Source organism: Psammomys obesus, unplaced genomic scaffold (genome assembly GCF_907164565.1).
Source record: "Psammomys obesus unplaced genomic scaffold, mPsaObe1.curated_primary_1811, whole genome shotgun sequence".
In the NCBI taxonomy this organism is placed as follows: Eukaryota; Metazoa; Chordata; class Mammalia; order Rodentia; family Muridae; genus Psammomys; species Psammomys obesus.
The window spans coordinates 1,015,730-1,036,634 of record NW_026590542.1 but is presented as its reverse complement, the minus strand read 5'-3'; the positions used below and the strand labels follow the sequence as shown (position 1 = coordinate 1,036,634).

General features: G+C 45.6%; 2 protein-coding genes across 4 annotated transcripts in view; one reads left to right on the top strand and one right to left on the bottom strand.

Annotated features, from left to right (window-relative positions):
- Positions 1-8,454, top strand: part of Syn1 (synapsin I) — a 67,299-nt gene extending 58,845 nt beyond the window's left edge. Inside the window, exons 6-13 of one of the 2 annotated variants that reach the window (XM_055607909.1) lie at positions 2,708-2,770; positions 3,523-3,665; positions 3,750-3,824; positions 3,919-4,021; positions 5,080-5,226; positions 5,747-5,834; positions 5,928-6,519; positions 7,477-8,454. In XM_055607909.1, coding sequence (XP_055463884.1) covers positions 2,708-2,770; positions 3,523-3,665; positions 3,750-3,824; positions 3,919-4,021; positions 5,080-5,226; positions 5,747-5,834; positions 5,928-6,519; positions 7,477-7,612 — 1,347 coding nt within the window. In that variant the 3' untranslated portion in view covers positions 7,613-8,454. The remainder of the gene's footprint in view (positions 1-2,707; positions 2,771-3,522; positions 3,666-3,749; positions 3,825-3,918; positions 4,022-5,079; positions 5,227-5,746; positions 5,835-5,927; positions 6,520-7,476) is intronic. The other variant, XM_055607910.1, reaches the window with a different exon arrangement.
- Positions 8,455-8,528: 74 nt separating this feature from the next.
- On the bottom strand, positions 8,529-19,875 carry Araf (A-Raf proto-oncogene, serine/threonine kinase). 2 transcript variants are annotated; one of them, XM_055607911.1, is made up of 16 exons: positions 19,690-19,875; positions 18,255-18,409; positions 17,982-18,085; positions 16,989-17,091; positions 16,747-16,901; positions 16,530-16,628; positions 15,094-15,238; positions 14,969-14,996; positions 14,738-14,877; positions 14,439-14,641; positions 11,340-11,516; positions 11,203-11,249; positions 10,615-10,733; positions 10,250-10,381; positions 9,256-9,390; positions 8,529-9,085 (listed from the first exon to the last, which is right to left on the bottom strand). In XM_055607911.1, exons 2-16 carry the CDS (start codon positions 18,348-18,350, stop codon positions 8,951-8,953), a joined length of 1,818 nt encoding a protein of 605 aa, XP_055463886.1. In that variant the 5' UTR covers positions 18,351-18,409; positions 19,690-19,875; the 3' UTR covers positions 8,529-8,950. The 2 variants fall into 2 exon arrangements, with proteins under 2 accessions (XP_055463886.1, XP_055463887.1); XM_055607912.1 differs by having other exon boundaries at positions 14,738-14,814.
- Between the last annotated feature and the right edge of the window lie 1,030 nt (positions 19,876-20,905).

Genomic DNA, 20,905 nt, shown 5'->3' with positions numbered 1-20,905 from the left:
TACTTGTGCCATAATATGCTTGTATTGTTCAGAAGACAACTTTCAGTAGCCAATCCTCTCCTCCTCTGTGGGTTCTGGGTTTCAAAGTCAGGTTTTTAGGCATGGAGGCACAATCACCTTTATCTACTAAGCCACATTGCCAGGCCAGGATTTTTGTTCATTTGTTTGCTATTGTTTTCCTTGTTCCTTAATGTTAAATCAATAACAACAACAACAATAATAGTAACCAACACTTTGACGATTCAGGTTTACTGTATGTGTATACTAAGATTTTCTTTTCTCTGAATAATTGACTTTCTAACATGTCTGTGAGTTACAATTCATATTTTCACTATTTAATGAGAAAACAGAGACAAAAAAAGGCCAAATGGCCTGTCCAGGAATAATAGTGAAGAAATTACTGTGGTGGGGAGAGGTACAAAGAAAGGGAGAAAGGGAAGAAAACCAAAATGTTCAACCATCTGATTGTGAAAGTGAGAAGTGAGAAAGTGGATGAGACATGGGGCTGAGTAACTAGGTGGCAGGACTGAGGAGTAAAGACAGGGAAAGTTCTGTCTTGCCTCTTCTATGACCCTGCTTCTGATGCAAGCTCTTTAACTATGAAACCTGAGTCAGCACAGTTTTGCTAACTGTTTACACTGAAGATTCAGATTATTGTACAGGTTTGAAAAGGAGTTCCAAGGACATCATAGAGGGGTGTTTGGTCTCTTACTATCCACCAAACTAGATACATGTGAGGGATCCGATATCATGTGCTGGTGATCCCCACAAAGTATTAAGTGCTTGATCTTGATTATTCCCTTTGTACAGATCAGGAAACTGAGGCCCAAAGAGACAGTACCTAGCTGGGATTTTGTATGGCCTTAGGAAGAAGAAAGGCCAAGATGGCAGGCTACAGCTTTCCAGGAAATCCCCAGGCCCCTGTATGCACTTATGACAAGTACACACTTACATGCACCCACAGTACTGTGTTCAAGCTCAGGAAGAGAGGAAGCAAAGCTGGTTTATGAAAAGGATCCAGAAAGCTCAGCAGATGGGAGGAGGTTTGCGTGTGTGTGAACAGCTCTCTGTGTGTCTGTGCGTCTGGGAGTGGCATGTGTCCCTTGATGTGTTCCATGTCTCTTATTGAGATTCAGGTATGTGCCTGAGTGTGTTGCTTCTGAGAGTTGAAGGTTACAAATATAACTGTGCATGTCTCATGCTTCCCTGTGTGATGAGTAGATGCTTGTGTGGAAGGTTGTTCTCTGGTTTCTCCCTACACACACACACACACACACACACACACACACACACACAAGAGAGAGAGAGAGAGAGAGAGAGAGAGAGAGAGAGAGAGATCTTGGCAGTTTCCTTGGCCTGATGCCTGGATGACACCCTTACCACAATCCACTTTTCCAAAACCATACCACTCAGCCCTCCCCTTCCCCATGAACCCACTAGTTTGGGAAATGAGGAAGAGAGAAATTGTAGAGGGAGGGAGAGACCTGAAGGTCAAGAGAGAAATTGGAAGTTCAGTCACCCTTAGACTATGGGGCTTCCTGTGCCTTTTGGGAACTGCCACTGCCCCAGAGCTCCTCCAAAAATGCTATCCCTACCCTGTCAGTAGGAGTCAGGGGCACCTCAGGTATGGTGGGGCTAGGGTGCTCCAACCTCATACCCTCTACCTGGCCCAGAGCACAGGGAGACTTAACATATCTTTGCCTAACGCATACTTGCCTGAACATATGTCCATGCCGAGGAATGTTCTCTGTATATTTTATTTTGTGTATGCTTATATTGTAGTTATGAAAAAACATGTTGAATGTCTAGATAACACATTCATGGACCCAGGAATGTGATGAGGTCTGAGTTATAGGAATTTGGCTATGTGAATGCCTAGAAGTGCATTCACTTTCTGTATGTTGTATTAATCCTTCTGTTCATTGTGGATGTGCCAGTATGTGCTGCATATGTCCATTTATTGTGTGCCTCTAGAATTGTGTGTGCTTCTATACTGCATGTGTGGCTCTTTCTGTTATGTTGTCTTCTGTTATATAGGTAAGAGCAAGGGGAGGGAGCCCATGTGTGTGCTCCAAGAGTTGTAACAGTGCGGAGCACATACTACTCAGGAGTGCTGGCTGCTGTCCCATGCTAACAGCACCTGGCTGACAGAATGATTACATGAGCTCATTGATTGGATCTCTGTGAAGCCCCAGAACTAAATGTTATTTGAACCTATGGTTGTCTTTCTCAATAGATATGGACACCTCTAGCTTTGACTGAGTAATCTGAATTCTGAAGGGGTGTGTGTGCGTGCATGTGTGTATGTGTGTGTGTATAAAGTTAAGACTTACATGCAAGGTTTGGCTGAAGGTCTCATTGCTTCGTGCTAACTACCACACCTTCATACACACCCTCACTCCAACATCTATTCATTATAAAAACAAACTTTCTCTTTTCTGGGAAGTTCCCTCAACCCTCATTTATAAGGCCTCTGCCTGGGAAAGCAAATATGAAAAGCTTAGGGCTTAGAGAGTGGAGCAACTGACAGGCAAGGCTGTGCAATCAATTCTGGGCTCAAAGTTGCTATGAAACTACTGACTGTTCCACCTGTCTTTAACCAACCCTTTTCTGGAAGAAAAAAAAAATTAGCAACCAGTATGGCTCACATTCTATGGGTCACCAACTACTGCTCTGACCATGCCTCTTTTGCCTTCATCTTTACCAGCTCAGCAGCACAACATACCCTGTGGTCGTGAAGATGGGCCATGCACACTCTGGGATGGGCAAGGTGAGTCCCAGCAGAGTATACATGCATGTTTATATAGTGCATGTTTGGGCACTGTATGTAGTTAATTGTACATCTGTGTTCTCAATACACAATTCCAATTTGATGATGCATTCTGGATGTCTTCATCTAATTGGATTTTGTATTTTCATATTCAGCTGATTTTCAACCCATATTATTCTCATGCAATCAGCTAGTTTTGTATGTCCTGTTACTGTGCTAGTGTACCAAGCATATGGCTGTGTATATATGAGCATGGCTCTGTAATGAACCCACATCATCTTTTATGTTCCAGGCTCTTGAGGTCCAGTATGCTTTTCATCCAGCTGATTTTGTCTGTTCTTATGTAGTGAACAGATTTGTACTTTTTAAGTGTGAGTCTGTCTCAGCTTCTGTGTTTTTATGTATACAACTGAGTTTTTGTGTCTATATTTTTACAGTCTATTGATATGTAATTCCACACTTCAGTCAACTTCCCTGTTTAAAGTGGATAATTTGGTTTGAGGATGCAGAGTGCTTGCTTCTCATGTGCAAGGCCCTGTGTTTGGTCCTCAGCACTTCAAAAAAGAAGTGGGTTTTAGCATATTCAGAGCTGTATACAAGCAATTTTATATGTGTGTGCACATGTATGAAACAGGATACCCATAATTATGCATGCTCGAGTGCCTTGGCATATCTACTTTGTATTTGTCTACACATCCCTCCAGATATACCCACTCCTCACTACTGCCTTCATACCATGCAAATACCCACAGGTCAAGGTAGACAACCAACATGACTTCCAGGATATTGCAAGTGTTGTGGCACTGACTAAGACATATGCCACTGCTGAGCCCTTCATTGATGCCAAATATGATGTGCGTGTCCAGAAGATTGGGCAGAACTACAAGGCCTACATGTAAGTGGAGAGACAAAGGCCTTTCAGGGAACCCTACCCCATGCATCTCAGGCCTTACTAAGTCTCTTCCCCTTTCCTCACTAGGAGAACATCAGTGTCAGGGAACTGGAAGACCAACACAGGCTCCGCCATGCTTGAGCAGATTGCCATGTCTGACAGGTGAGAAACATAATTGAGGAGTGCAAGGAGGAAGGGTGGAGTAGAATCATCTAAGCAGAGCAATGACAAGCTGTTCTGCCCCTTGTCTTTGCAGGTACAAGTTGTGGGTAGACACATGCTCAGAGATTTTTGGGGGACTTGACATCTGCGCAGTGGAAGCATTGCATGGCAAGGATGGAAGGGATCACATTATTGAGGTAGGAATACCCAGGGATTGGTGTGGCACAAGGGAACAGTGGGTGAACGAAAACAACAATCTAAAATGTAAAGCATTTTGTGACTCAATGCTCTCAGTGAATGGTAATATAAGCTATAAAGTACTGTATGAGCTGGGGCATCCCTAACTAATGGCAATGTTAAAAACTTGGACATCCTTGATGAATGGCAACACTTGCTAAGATACATATAAAGTGCTCTGTGGATAGAGATACCTTGGTAAATGGTAAAGCACTTAGTTAACCTTTGAAGTGTCCTAGAAACCACAGCAAAGCACTCTGTACAAGGCACAGTGCCCAGCAAACTATAAAGCTGGGACCAGAAAGTATCTTCTATAAAGGACCAGCAGTACATATTTTATGCTTTGTTGACCATGCAGCTTATTACTGACTCAGTTCTACAAATGCAGCCATAAACAAGATAGAAAATTATTTCAGCTGTGCATGAGTACAACTTATGTGTTTACATTTGTCTTTTAAGTACACTGAATTTAAATTTCCTATCTTTTACACATATGAAATCATTTTCCCCCTACCAGTGAAAAACATCAGAGGCTGGGTAAAGTAAGAAACTGTAATCCCAGCACTTATAAGGCTGAGGCAGGAGCTAAAGAGTTTGAGGGTAGCCTGGACTATGGTACATGCCTGTAATTCTATCAACTTGGGAGGGTGAGGCAAGATCGTGCCTATGAATTCAGGGCTAGACTGTTGGGTTTTAGGCTCACTGGTCTGATTATGATTCTGCCTCCTTTAAAAAAGAAGAAAGAGATATTGAATCTACCTTAGCTCATGAACCATAGAAAAACATGTAGCAGGCCAAATTTGCTCCCATGGACACTGATTTGCAGAGCTAGCTCTAACAGCCCAGCCCCAAAGCTGTCCAGAGCCTTGGAACAGACAGGTCTTCTTTACAGAGTACAGTCAGTGCCTATTAGAAACCTCTTTTCTTTGCAGTCACCATGTTTTTTTGCCAAGTGAAAGTGAGTTGGCACTGTGCACTTCCTGCCTCCCCCAATATTGGATCCCTTTTCCTCCCACAGGTGGTGGGCTCTTCCATGCCACTCATTGGTGATCACCAGGATGAAGACAAGCAGCTCATCGTGGAACTGGTGGTCAACAAGATGACTCAGGCTCTGCCTAGGCAGCAACAGCGGGATGCCTCTCCTGGCAGGGGCTCCCACAGCCAGGTCAGACCCTTGGCATTGAGCTAGTGGGAAGGAGACCAGCCCGTGATCAAGCTGGTGCCATTGAGGCGGTATCAGTATAATAAATAGTGTCACCTTTATGCGCGTGTGGCCTCAATAAATTGCTACCTTGCCATTCTTAAGAGCCTCCTGACTAGCTGGGCCCATTGGCACATGCCTATAATCCCAGCACTTGGGAGGCAGAGGTAGGCCAGATCTCTGTGTAGGCCAGCCTGGTCTACAAAGTGAGTCGAAACAGCCAAGGCTGCACAAAGAAACCCTGTGTAGCCTTACTACTTACTTAAGTTTACTTAGTACGTACTTACTTAAGTTTCAAAAAACTAAAACTTAAAAAAAAAAAAACCCTCCTGACCAAGTATGGGGTCATAGACCCACTTGCCCTTAACTGGCCACAAATGGAGTAATGCCCAGTATAAATGGGAATCCATGTCATTTTGATTAGCTGTTGCTCCCACTGTCTGGTAACTATTTTTATCTCTCGTACTTCACTCTTCTGCCACAGACTCCATCCTCAGGAGCCCTGACCTTGGGCCGCCAGACCTCCCAGCAGCCTACAGGACCGTCTGCTCAGCAACGACCCCCACCGCAGGGTGAGGACAAGCCTTCTGGGTTTCTACCTTCCCAAACAGCCTCACCTCTCTTGCTGACTACCCTCACTTGCTGTTCTCTTTCTCTGTTCCTAGGAGGCCCTCCACAGCCAGGCCCAGGACCTCAGCGCCAGGGACCCCCACTGCAGCAGCGTCCACCTCCACAGGGCCAGCAGCATCTTTCTGGCCTTGGACCCCCAGCTGGCAGCCCTCTGCCCCAGCGCCTACCAAGTCCCACAGCAGCACCTCAGCAGCCCGCATCTCAGGCCACACCAATGACCCAGGGTCAAGGCCGCCAGTCCCGGCCAGTGGCAGGAGGCCCTGGGGCACCTCCAGCAACTCGTCCTCCAGCCTCTCCATCTCCACAACGTCAGGCGGGGGGCCCACAGGCTACCCGTCAGGCATCTATCTCCGGTCCTGCTCCACCAAAAGCCTCAGGAGCCCCACCCGGGGGGCAGCAGCGCCAGGGCCCTCCCCAGAAACCCCCAGGCCCTGCTGGTCCCACTCGTCAGGCCAGCCAGGCAGGTCCCGGACCTCGCACTGGGCCACCTACCACACAGCAGCCCCGGCCCAGTGGCCCAGGTCCTGCTGGACGTCCCACAAAACCACAGCTGTCCCAGAAACCCAGTCAGGATGTGCCGCCACCCATCACCGCCGCTGCAGGGGGACCCCCGCACCCCCAGCTCAAGTAAGGGGAGCTCTATAGCAGCCTTGACCTTTGCTGCTCACAGATGGCACTGGCCCCAGTAGGGCACCCCCAGGTCCCAAGAAAATACAGGTCTTATCTGCCTGAGACTAGACCAAACCCCTTTTGTCTCAGTCCTAGCAATTGAGGGGAGAATCCCAGCATCTCCATTTCCAGTTCAGGTTCCTCTCCTACATGCCCTGGGAAAATCCCCATTCAAGGCATTTGGCCCACCCCAGCAGCATGACTGACCCATTTCCAGTATTTCCCTGCCAGCTGATCTTCCAGTAGTACCCTCCTCCCAGCTGTCCCTGAATTCCCTCAGGCCAGTTTGTAACCTTCCATAATTTCACTCTTTTCAGCCTCTCTTCAAACCTTCTCTAATAGTATAGACTCCTTTCTGGTCCACTCTCAAATCTTCTTGGCACTTCAAATTCTCCAGATCACACCACCCTTTCTGCTTCTTCTAGTCCATTCCATTCCCCTAGCCCTTGGCTCAAAAGTTTTCCCTGACCCACCTCCACTAGATCACCCTCACACTGGCTTGGCCCTTACTAGACTGTCCCTCCCTGCTGGTCCAGGCCCTTCCTAGACTCCTTACCTTCTGACTGCAACTGTCCCCCAACTCCCAATCCTGCCTTCATATCAAACTAGCCTAGAATTGTGCCAAGGACCCTTCCCATTAAACTGCACCACTAAATTAATTTTATATCTAAGTCTTCCCAGATGACCCCATATCCTCCCTGGCCTCAGCTTCATCTGCTCCAAGAGTTCTCCCACCCTTGAGAATCTATCATGGTCCAGGCCCATGCTTGGGGGTGGGATGGTCACAGGCATAGCCCCAGGATCGGAGGGGCAGGGCTGGGACTGGGCCTGGGGTAACATTGTGTTTCTCTCCCTTCCTCCCTTCCTCTTTCCCACTCCCCCTTCCTCCCATGCCTCCACCTTGTCTCTCTCTAGCAAATCCCAGTCTCTGACCAATGCCTTCAACCTTCCAGAGCCAGCCCCGCCCAGGCCCAGCCTTAGCCAGGACGAGGTGAAAGCTGAGACCATCCGCAGCCTGAGGAAGTCTTTCGCCAGCCTCTTCTCCGACTGATACCCCACTCTGAGAACCCCTAAAATCCCTAGACAACCCTCTGGGTCCTCACTCCATTTCTCACTTTTGGAATCTCCAAATCCCTTGAGAACCCCTCTCCTGGTTCTCCAACATCCCACTTCTTATTCCTCAAGGTTCCTAAATCCAGTTCTCACATTTGGGAATCCCCAAGTCCATTTAGAATCTTCCAGATCTGTTTTAGAGCCTCCAAATTCCTGAAGACCTCTACATCCGGTACCTCTAAAGGGTGATTTCTTCCCTGGAAGCTCCTGAATCCCAGGGAACCCATTTCTGACCTAATATATCAAATCCTCTCCTGAACCTCTGAAATTCCTGGAAAACCCTTTTCTATTCTTGGTCCTGAATCTCTCCAGCACTCCTTACTCCTAATCAAAAATTGCGAATTCCTCAAGCCCCATCCCTTAAGCCCTTTCCACAGATCATCCCTCTGGAGAGCCACATTTTCAAATGCCACCTACCATCCACCACTCAGTCCCTCAAGGACTTCCCTTCACCTAATCTCCTCAACCCCATTCAGCATACTGGAAGTTCCTTCCAGTTTTAGGACCCCTCAGTTTCTTCCTCCAGAAAACCCTTCCTCAATTTCCTGCCTCTGACAGCTGTCTTTAAATATGCAAACTCCACCCATCTTCTCAGAATCCTTTGCACAAGAAAGGCCAATGGTCTCCCACTCCCCCACTTTTGCCAATGTCTGTGTCTGTGACTGACTTGGCCTCCTCTTGTGCCATGCTTGGCATATGTGGTTGTTTGTGCCGCCTGTGGTAATGTGTACAGTGGCTCTGTTTGTGTGGTCTGCACTTTCTTCCGACCTCTACTCCTTGCCTGGACTTGCCCCACCCCTCAGCAGCTCTGAACCCCAAGAGAAGAGTCGGGAAGCAAAATAAACAAGCAAAGGCCCAGCAGAATTCTGTGCTTCTTGGTAAAGAGGAGAGTCCTTGAGTAGTGAGGGAGACAAAGGGAAACTCCAAAATTCACATGGGGTGTTGGGAACCCCAAAATCCAGTGAAGATACATCAGTTAAAAGTGGTTCTGAGTGGAAGCCTTGCCCTGAATTTCAGCCGTTGGCGATGAGACAGCTCTCTAAATGAGAAATATTTCCAAAGCTAAGAGAAAACCAAATTATGGAGGAAGCAGGGGAGCTCAGTTTTTTGTTTGTTTGGGTCTTTTTTTTGGGGGGGTTCCCAAATTTCCCAGGGTGTGGGATAGGGAATCCTGAGGCATGTATCAAGGCAGAGGCAGAACAATGATTGGCTGATAGGAAGGTGTGCCTTGGTATGGCAGGGCTGAAATTGGCTCCCCAGTCGCTGGGACTGGGGTCTAAGGCACAAGGCGGGATGCGCTGAGAAGGCAGGCAGGCAACTCATCAGCCTGGGTGCGGTGCAAGGAGGGTTCGGAGGCACTCCTTTCAATCTTGGGGAGTGACCGCTGCAGTAGCTCGATCGTGGCCAGGATCTGGGAGCAGGTGGAGATGAGGAGGAGTGTCCAGAGTCCCAGAGCAGCCCCAACATCCCCAATGCCCAGACTTCAACATGGTTCCCATTCACAATGTCCTCTATCTCTACATCCTCCTCTGTCTTACAGTGCTTCTCCCCCAAGGCATCCAGCCCTCCTACTCAGCCCACCTGGGGAAATAGGGGCCGCTCCTCCCGCTGGAACTTGAGGCAGTCAGACAGCAGGCGCCTCATGGCCTTGGGACAATTACTGAAGATTTTGCTGAGGTCCGGAGACAGATAGCCACGGCCCACCATAAAGATGATCTGGTGTGTGGGGGATAATGGATTGATTTTGTGTTTAGGCTAGGAGGCCCAGGGAACTATGAATCTCAAGAGAAAATGGGAGAACTATGTGTCTAGTACTAGGGCCCAGAGGAGTCTGGGTCCCTGAGGACTTGGAAGGATCTTCTGCTGATAGAACAGGGATTTAAGCTCAGGTGTCAAAGATTATAGGTATATATGGACCAGAACAACAGGAGTCCAAAGTACAAAGGGGGCGTAAGAGACTGGAAAATACTGAGATTCAGGGAAGTACAGACTACTGTTTCTTGGAGAAACTTCTATTTTTGTAAGAGTCTGGGGTATAAATAAGACTATGTAGACTACAAAGTACTCAAGGCTCAAATACTTGGTATCTGGAGCCTAGAGAATCCTGGTTTCTAAGAACATGGAAGGTTCTAGACCTTAAATTTGAAGAACTGTGAAAATCCAAGACCTAGAATGCTACAGATGCAAGGAACCCAAACCCTGGGAGACTATGAATATTTGAGAAGCACAAAGGGATTGAGTGTTGTATACTTGGGGTATTTGGGTCATCCACAGCAGGAGGCTGTAATTATTGAAGGGTTTATGGGGCTTCTGGATGTTTGGGGGTGTAGAAACATTCTGAATACAGGGAGTCAAAGAAATCTGGGTTTTAAGGGTTCTGGCTCAGGGGTTTGTGGGTATATGAGAAGTATGGGAATTAGTATGAGATATCTAGGAGACAGACTCTAGGACTCTTCATCCAGAAAAATTTTGGGCTTGGGGGCCAGGGGAGGAACTATTAACATTACTGGTCTGTACAAAGGAGGAGACCTGGAGTATGAAGCCCTGAAAACTGAAGGTAAGTTACAGGGCTCACCTGGTCACGGCTGCCAATGTGGCTGTAGGGCAGTGAGCCGGTCATAAGCTCATAGAGCACAACACCATAGGCATAGACATCCGACTGGAAGCTGTAGGGGTTCGGGTCCTGCATTCGGATCACCTCAGCTGCCTTCAGTAGGTAGGCCAGATAGGGCAGGGGAACCATGAGGGTCAAAAAATGGCTGGCCCACAGTACTAGATCCTGCTAGTCACACTGAAGACAACTCAGAAACACCCACATGAGGTGAAACATGGGCAGTCCAGATACCCACACATGGCACACAAATCCCCACTTTGTCCCACACGCCCCAATCCAGAAGTCCACATCTCCCATTGCTCCCCATCTACCCTGGTCCAACTTACCATCCATAGTACAGACCCTGAAGGCTGCTCTAAAGGCTGGGCCCCACTCCACCGTGTCTTTACTGTGGCCAGGCCGAAGTCACCAATCTTGACTGTGAGTCCCTCATGGAGGAAGATATCCAGCAGAGTCAAGGACCATTACAGGGAATCCCAATAACTATGCTTCTCACCCTGATTGGGGTATTCTCAGAACCCCTGTGCTAGTGAGTCATGTCTCTGGACAGAAGCCACCCCATTTCATACTATCCACTGGTGGAACCCCACTCGGTTCCATTGTGAGCCAAGACCAAGAAGCCCTTTGGATGATACCTAAAGCTGTCATGCCTGGAACACTGACCATAAGATCCTTGTAATATTCTCTACAATTACTACATCTCACATCCTGACCAAAGTACCCAACAGCACATGAGTCATCTGACTCCTAAACAAAGGCCCTTCACACCAACTATAGTCCTGCTTTCTGGCAAGAAACCATGAGATATAGGCCCTTCTCTTTTTACTTCCAGGATCTTAACCCAAGAACCATCCCTCTAAACTATCACCCTGATTAATACCCACCCCAAACCCCAGCCAGGAACAGGTAGATACTGTTGGACTTGAGGTCTCGGTGAATGATGTTCTTGGCATGGAGGTAGCTGTTGAGATGGAAGCAGGTAGTGAATTGGCTGGAGACTATTTCATCTCTCCTTCCCTCCTCCCCCAATTCTCTAAAATGTGAGGCTCACTCCATGCCCTGGGCAGTCTGCCGGGCCACATCAATGAGCTGGACCATGTCAAAGCGCGTGTCAGCCACATGTAGGTGGTGGTAGAGGCTGGAACCCTCACACCACTGTGTGATGATGGCAAACCCGGGCCGAGTCATGAAACCCATGAACAGCAAAATGTTGACATGTCGTGTCTTCCTGTAGGCAGGGAGATGAGGTTCAGGAAATAAAACAAGTGTCATGTATTTACTCAGCAACAAGAAAAGCAATGTTACCTGCTTTCACTGTCATTCATTTTACCTTGTCCTTAAGGGTACTCAGGGCCAGAATGTTGTCAGATACCAATCTGTGACACTTGGTGGGCTGATTCCCTTCTGGGGCTTGGATATGGATGTCCTGACCTTCCTCAACAAAATTCCATTTTATTTTATTTTCTTCTGTTTTCGAAACAAGGTCTCATGCTGCATACTAAGCTGGCCTGGAGCTCACTAAGTAGCCTGGGCAGTGCCCAGACTCAAACTCTCAGTGATCCTTCTGCCCAAACCTCCCAAGCACTGGGATCATGGGGATGAGCTACCACACCCAGCAGTGGTTATTTTACAGATGACGAACCAATAAACACAGGGACATATGGAGACATATGTATAGCATAGGGAATAATAATCTACTGATCACTTTGAGAGGCTTAGGGATAAAAGATCTAGAGTCTAGAACCGTCTGACAACCCAAGTTCAGTCCAACCACCATTTATTCACTGTACAACCTTGAAGAGGACCTCTAACCTCTTTGCTCCTCTTGTTCCCAAGCCATAGAAATTTATCATTATAAAGTAGGTGCTTTATGAGGATATGACAAGGGGTGAGGAAATGATCAAGCCAGTCCTTAAAACTGAGCTGAACTGAGTAAATGCTCTGAAACTTCCAATTTGTTTCTGGGTACCTAGATATACGTTATAGATATATATGTTGTTTTACCATAGTTTTATAAGAAAACCACATTCTTTTATATAGGTGTTAACCATAGTTTGAATACATAAATGCAAACAACGGGTTGATATTCACATCACAGAAGACAACAGAGCACCAGGACATTCCCTTCTTGTTTTGATACTTGATGTGGAACCCAGAGCCCTTCAAATGTTAAACACATGCTCTGTTACTAAGTTCTACACATGAGGATTAGTTTTGGTTTTGAAACAGGGTTTCATGTATCTCAGGATGGCTTCAAATTCCTGATCCTCTTGTCTCAGCCTACCAAGTGCTAGGAGTACAGACATGTACTACCACACAGCTAAACAGATGTAAAAAAAACAAGCAAACAAAAACAAAACAAAAAAAAACCAAACTAACAAAAAAAAAAAAAAAACACCAAAAACTTTTTTGAGACAAGATTTTACCACATACCCCAGATTGTTTGAACACTCTGTGTTCAAACATATATGCACATGTAAAGGCCAGAGGTCAAACTAGGGTATCGTTTTCAGAAGCTATATTTTGTTTATACATTTACTTATTTTATCACCTTGTTTTATGAGGCAGAGACTTTTCACTGGGACCTAGGGCATGCCAATTCATCTAGACTGGCTGGATGTTCACCACACGTGTGAATGGGTGTAGAGGCCAGAGGGTTGATGTTGGGTATCTCCCTTGATTGCTCTCCATCTCATTTTTTGAGACAGGATCTCTTACTAAACCAAGACTACACCAATTGGCTAGACTGGCTGGCTAGCAAGCCCCAGTGATCCCCTCCTGTCTCTGCTGTCCCAGTACTAGGATTACAGGTGTGCACCACTGTACCCTGTAAAAATCTTTTCACTTTTTATGTAGATGCTGGGAATCCAAACTCAAGTGCTTACATGGCAAGCACTTTATTGACTGAGCCATCTCTCCAGCCAAATACAAAGATTCCTTGTGTGAGTGTGTATGTATGTCTGTGTCTGTGTATTTGGAGGATGTTTTCCTTAGTGTGCATGTAGAGGGCAAAGGACAACTTGCAAGAGTTAGTTCTTTCCTTCTACCATTCTACCACACAGGTTCCAAGAACTGAACTCAGGTTGTCGGGCTTGGTGCTGAGCCACCTCACCGGCCCAAAGATTCTTAATACTGGTAAGCCAGTGGATAAAATATATCGTGTAAATTATTGCATACTCAAGTCATCAAAATTACAGAGATGAGCTGAGAATAAAAGTTTTATTAGCCAGACAGTGGTGTACACCTGTAATCCCAGCACTCTGGGAGGCAGAGGCAGGCAGATCTCTGTGAGTTAGAGGCCAGCCTGATCTACAGAGTGAGTCCAGGAAAGCCAAGGCTACACAGAGAACCCTGTCTTGAAAAAAACAAAACAAACAAAAAAGCAACAAAAGTTTTATTATAGTATCTATTGTATCTATTTGATAGAGGGGGGAAGCCCATGCAGACATCCTCAGGATTGTTAGAAATTATATGGTCCTAATGACAGAGAGTACAGCTTAGTGGTAAAACATATGTTTAGTATGGGTGAAGCTCTGGGTTACAGACACACACACATACACAAACAAAAGAAGAATCCTACACAGTCTTCCTTATATAAAATAGAAGCACAAAGTAGTATGCTACATAAAACTGTAGTAGCAAAAAGGGTGCCACCCTTTCTCCATGTGAATTAATTAACATAATGTTGGTTATACCTTAATTACAGCAATTTTATAACTAAACAATTAGATTATGGATATGATTATAATTAATTATATTGGTTTTTTGCATAAAAGCACTATTATGATTAACAACAAACCCACAACACAATAAATATAACACCAATGATTCAGCAAACAGAAAGGAAGGATGTGAGCACTCCTGGAGCTGGGATTACATAAAATCTTCTTCATGTGTTCAATGATCATGGGAATGGCCTATGGCTAGGCCTAGTTCATAACCAGCAAATAACAATATTAATCCAAAGAATCATAATCATCATCATCATCATTGGCTCATCTCTTAGAGAGAAACCAAGTCTAATTATGATTCCCACATGGCACAAATATAGTAGATACCCAGGAAGTACCCCAGCATGGCTTTTCCCCAAAGAAACACTAAACACTGCCTTCCACTATTCCCATCCCACATACACACACAGCAATCTCACCTGAGCACCTGCATCTCATTCTTGAAGGCCTGGGCCTGCTCAGCGGTAGGTTGGGCCACCTTGAGCACTTTCACAGCAACGTCGCCATGCCAACGCCCCCGAAACACAGTGCCAAAAGAGCCTGTCCCGATTCTCTTCAACAGTTGTACCTCACTGGGTGGTACTTCCCAGTAATAGCCTGAGTCTCTGTAACCCAGGTTCTTCTGTAGGCCAGATTGGTGGCATCAGAGGGGCCTACCCACAACCCTAAGTCATGGCACTTAGCCTATGGTAGCCCCCAAGGATTTCCTATGGCATACCAATTTTTTCTTTTCATCTGCCAAGGACTTCCGCTCCCGCTGCTCTGAAGGTGACTTGGAATGTGGGGACTTCCTTCCTGAGGACACACTGGCTGGGCTAGGGCTACCCCGAGGGGCTCCATTACCAGCTCTACCAGCAGCTGTGGTTGTATAAAATACTGTGAGCAGAGGCAAGTAAGGTGGTGGGGCAGAAAGAGCTCAGGGTGAAGGGAAGGGTAGGGGTTCTCTCACCATCAGTGCTGAAGCTCTGAGCAGTAAACTGGAAAAACGTGGGAGAAGTCAAAGTAAGGATGTGGCAATAGTAACGGCTCAGAGCAATGCTCCATGCTCCTAACCATCGCCTCCTTGACACCCACCTGCATAAGGCTGGAGTCCATGGGAGCCGTGGTGCTGACCATGTGGACATTAGGAGTAGATGTGGAGCGGATGCGCTGCAGTGGGGGATTGGCAGGGACAGGGAAGGAGAAGTGTTCCGGGTCCCGGGTACACTGGTTACAGGGGCTGATAGAGAAAAAGCTGTGAAGTCACTGAAGAAAGTAGAAAGCAAAGAAGGCCCAACTTCACCACCCTGAATGTACATTTAGCTCACAAACAGCACATATCTATTGGTCATACCCGTCATCATCTGTTCAAGAAACATTTACTGAGTACCTTCTGTGTGCCAGATTCTACTCTAAACAGAGGAGATCAAACTGTGGGTGCCATAAATAAAAAGCTCTTGCCCTTGTAGAGTTATTTTTAGCAGAGGTAGAAGAATTAAAAAAAACAAATATAGAATATAACTATTAATGATAGACACAAAAAGAGGAAAATAAAATGATGTAAGAAGGTAGAAAGTGTCCATGGAGGAGTCAGAAGTGGGTTCTCAGAAAGGGTGACATTGGGGGAAAGGTCTAAAGGAGGAACAATGAAGGACAAAGATAGTTGGAGAAAGGGTAAGATGATTTTTTATTACATATCATAATGACATGTATTTTTCAAATTATTATTTATTTTATATATTACCTATATTAAAATGTCAATGTTTTAAATAATACATATTAGCATGTTATATATTACATATTATACACATAATATGAGGATTATCCATATATCATGTTACAAAAAAAACATTTTTACTGTTTTGAGACAGTGTCATGTAGCCCAGGCTGGCCTTGCTATTTACTGGACTATGGATCCTCTTGCTTCTACCTCCCATGAATTACCACACCTCACACAAAAAACATTTTTCTGTTCCTTTCACCACCTTAAGATTAAACTCACGGGTAATCAACACACATAACACTCATAACTACAAATATTATGCTAACCTTACTTTTTATATATTATGTAAAACTATATGGTACCATTATATCCAACATAAGAGAAGTAAAATACTTCTGTTACAGTAATATGTATTTCAAAGAGAAAAGACTTGAGTGTGGTTATAATAGAAGAGATGAGCAAAATAATTAGATGTTTATATATAGACAGAATGTTTTATACATACTTATAATTAATAATAAGACTTGCTATTTACTCTGTCCCAGATCTTGCTCTAAGCATTTCCCATATCTCAGCTCTTAATCCTCTTTAGAACCCACTACGGTAAAGAATTATCCCCTCTTCCCAAATGAAAAAAACCTGAAACCCAGAGTGACTGGGTGCCTTACCAATAGTTGCACAGTCCCAAGTCCGTACTCAACACTTGTAGGTGCAGAATAGTATTCATCAAATAAACAATAAAAGCATGATCAGGGTCCTCTGATCCTTCTTTCACTGGTCCCCAGCTTTTCACCTAAGGAACCCCTACCTGGGACCCTGGGGCGTTAGTAGCTCATTCACAGACGTATTTGAGGAAACCTCCTGCTGCCTAGAGACTCCAGACAAATCCTGGATGCTCTGGTAGAACCTTGAGGACATAAAGGTGTAAAAACAAGAGGGCTGTGAGTATAGGTCAGCTGTCTGTAAGCCTTTGGACCTGGGCTTCTGTCCTCCCCATCCCTCAAGCCAACCCAGGCTGGGCTCACTGTCGGCGGTTGGGACTCATGTCAACGCAGACTGTGGGGACCTTGGAGGAACAATGCTGGTGGAACTTGTAGCCACAGGTTTGGCAGCGAAAGCCATGGAACAGAAACTTAAGGCAGAAGTCACAGAAGGCCAAGCTGAAGAATGTCTTCCGTACCTGCATTCACAAAGCAGGAAGTCCAGGCCTGATTGAGGGCCCTCCCTGTCAACACTGCAGCCTCTCCCACTACCCCACTGCACTTACAAAATTGTGCATGGTCAGTGGCACATCTTCTAAGACCTCCACAATGAGCTCCTCACCATCCAAAGGTGCAATGGCTGTGTCCCAGGCAGTGACTGTCTTTCTTCTGCAAGGAGTATGAGAGAGAATGAGTACAATGGTGAACTGGGGTCATAGTAGACAAGGAAGTTCCAAAAGTTCCTCTCAGCCTCATCCTCGAATTACTCTCTGGAATGTTTAATTCTCACCATGTTAGTCACTATTGGGCTGGAGAGACGGCTCAACAGTTAAGAGTACTTGCTTCTCTTTCAGAGGACCTGGATTTCTCTTTCAGAATTCCTAGCACTCACATGATGGCTCACAGCCATCCATAACTCCAGTTCTGGGTGATTTTGAACCTTCTTCTGGCCTCTGTAGGCATCAGGAACACACATAAGTGCACATATACACATGCAGCCAAAACACTCATACACATAAAAAAGGTAAAATTTCAAATTAAAAAAAAGAAACTATTCTCACTCTCACTTTACAGATGAGGAAACAGGCCCAAGGAATAAAGTGATTTTCCCAAATGCTAGGATCACTGGTATGCCCACCACTCCCAAATTTAATCCATGATCTCAACCATGAGGTAAGAGGCAAATGAAACTAAATCTCAGAAGTATTAAGCCAGCACCTGAGAAAGGAACTGATGAAACATTGAAACAACAGATAAAATGCAAAACATGAACTATATTCAAATTGTTATGGCACCAAGGAACACAGGAATAAAAATAAGGTCAATGAAGACCAACTCCACAGTGCATGGGGAAAATGAGAAAAAAAAAGAGGTGATGAGTTCAGGAAATTTGAGTTGCAGATCTTCCAAGTCAATGAAGGAATGAAGCAAAATGAAAGGTGTTACTTGGGCTATCTTGACTAGTGGAAAACTCCAAGACAGAGGAGGAAGAGTAAGATGACACTGAAGAAGGGAGGTGTGTAGGGACCCAATGTATGGCATATGGTTTCCATATTTACCCTTTGATGAGTCTGTAGACCACACAGCAGTCCTGATTGAGACCCCGCACCTTGAGGGCCTTGTCCAAAGAGTCATAGACACTCATTCCATCCCGGACAGTCACCTGTATGTGTATATGTACAGAGGTTGGGGTCTTCAGTAACAAATAGGTGTCCTAGCCAATTATTCCATCCCTATGCAGTGGCCATTCCCTACCCCTTGTCACCCTTGTGATCTCAGACTTACAACTGAGACCATTTGGAACCCCTGTCAGTTTGGTCTTGGTGACTCACCACTGTGCGTTGCTTGTTAGGCAGGTACACTTTGACAGTGCCAACTGCCCGAGATGGCTCAGCCCCACTAGCAGGAGGGCCTCGTGGTGGTTCCATGGAGCTTAAGGTCTGGTCAAGATAGGCTGAGGTAGGACTGGGCAGGTGCCATAGGGCTCCTAGGAGTGGTTAGAAAAAAAAATTCAGAGGTCTACTAATGACAGCCTGAATGCAGAATGGCAGAAGACACATAAAATTCCATCTCCAAGGTCCCATTGCTCCCTGAATGCCACTTTTTATGAAACAGCCCAATGATGCAACCCTTCTCTGCTCAGAATCTCTTATTGCTTTATCTCACAATTGAGTGCCAAGATCTCAGACTCACTGAAGTGAGGAGGCAGTGCACACTGTACTGGAGGCCACACTATACAAAACTCTTCTAGAGACTACTAGGGAAGTCAGTATATTCTGCACTGGCGACTGAAGGTGGCAGGCATATAATGGGAATGAACAGGCTGCCCTGGCTTTTAATGGAGAATGAAGTGATCAGACACTAGTAAAAGAAGTCATAGACAGGAAACTGGAAAAATGGAGGATCATCAGGTCTTGTCTTTATTTTGGAGGAAATGGAGACTGTACTAATGATCTTAAAAGGCACTGTGGGCATTCCAAAGCAATGAGCTATAAGGCTTATGATAGAGTCAAAGGTAATGATAGAGGTCAGCAGACTCTGTGATGAGTTCACAAAGAGGTTCACCAAACACTATGCTGAAGAGAGATGTAACAAGAGTCACTAGGGTCTGTGAAAGGGAGCCGAATAATACACATTACATATTAAGTCAAATACAAGTGGTTGCCAAGAGGAAAGGAAAGGAAGACCAGTGAGGAAAATGGAGGTAATAAGGCTGGGGATAGGGTCTCCAAAAACTGTCTCTGATAACTACTGATGGGTCACAAACAAATTACTCGTGTAAACACACTGGGAAATCATGGAAAGAGATTGGGGTGAACTAAGGATAATGGGGCGATCCTCAGACATTTCCTAAGAGGGGTAGCATATTAAGTGCAATAAGGACCCATGGGAGACAGCTGCATCTCCTGGACTTCGTGAGGAAATGTCATCAGACACTTGGAGGGGTTTAAGAATTCATTCTGAAATTTCGCAAACAAGCCCCAGACCCCAGACCCAACTTGGCTAGGTCCCGCCCTCCGCAAGGGATTCATGCTCTGCGCAGGCGCACTGCCACTCGTAGCGGGTGAAATCACCACAGCAGCCTGCCCGAGGTCTACTCCCGTGGTCGACAACGGTCTCAACCCGGGTCAAACCACTCCTTTGGTTCCAGGCAGGGGGACGCTGAGATTCAGACGGAAGCATCTTGGAGCTGAGCATTCGGCTCAGACTTCATGCCCAGGTCCAGCGGCTGCTCCAAAACCCAAACCATACGGGGCCTACCCTCACCTGTCACACCGCTACCACCACCACCGCCTCCATCTTGTGCCTGTCTTCTTGTTTCCTCGCACAGTCCGCCGCCACCGTCTCTTGGCTTTTTGCTATTGGCTCCCTGAGACTAGGCCCTCCATTCTTATTGGAGTAAGATTACGCCCATCAAGACAGGACTAGCAGAATGTGGGTCTTGTTCCGGATTGTGGGGCGGGCGGGGCCTCAAATGGCAGTCTCAGGGCAAATTCGCCTGGTCTAATTGGCACGCAGGCGCAGTCAGGACGACAACTGCTTGTTGAGGACGTTAACCCTAACAATGCTACCGAATAAAGAAGATGGTCTTATTTATTTATTTATTTGTTTGTTTGTTTATTCATTCATTCATTTATTTTGGCGTGAGTGTCGGGGTATGACTCGATTTTAGTTTAATATTTTAAGGTCATTTGGGACTGATCTTACAGGCTTAAGAATAAGAGCGAGAGAAACCCTTAAATAAAAGTTGGAGCCAGCACTGTAAAGTACATTTTAAAGGACTTTTCACAATCTTAGTTTGGCTGTTTTTAAACCGGGTGGATTCAGACTAAATGATGTTCAGTATTTACCAGCTTTAGGAAACTGTAGTCATAACTTTTGATGATTAGCGGATCTCTGCAGGAGGTCTAGCTGTAGGGAGAAAAGCCTCCCCAGGAAGAGAGTGGAAGAGGAATTTGAAAGACAGGCCACAGCTGGCTAGGTGAAGAAGGGAGTGTGGTTCTGGAATGCGGCACCGTGGCAGCCATTTGTGGACATTTTTTAGGATGAATGTAATCTTAAATTGAACTTCCTCCGGCATCAGAATAAGAAAAGGAACACACACATTCTTTTTTCTTGAGCATTTCCTTCAAAAAAACTTGTATTTTCTCTGTCCATTTGAGATATATGTAAATCTTTTTAAAAGCTTAGTATGGTGCTGGGTAGAATGAACTACAAAGCCTTGAGTTAAATACCCAGCAAGCGCCCCTCCCCCCCAAAATAAAAAGATTAGGTTGATCTCTTGCCAGTTTTACAACCACAGAAAAATTTCCTTAAGGGTATTGAAACCGTCTCTTTGAAATTTATCAGCACCCCTATCTCCCTGTCGGGTGGGAACGTTCTCTCTGTCTAGCTCAAAGTAGACACTTGCTTCTCTTAAGATATAAGTCTTGGTTTTTGTTTGGATACAGTTAAATAACAGATGGCCTGAGTGGTCTGTGTC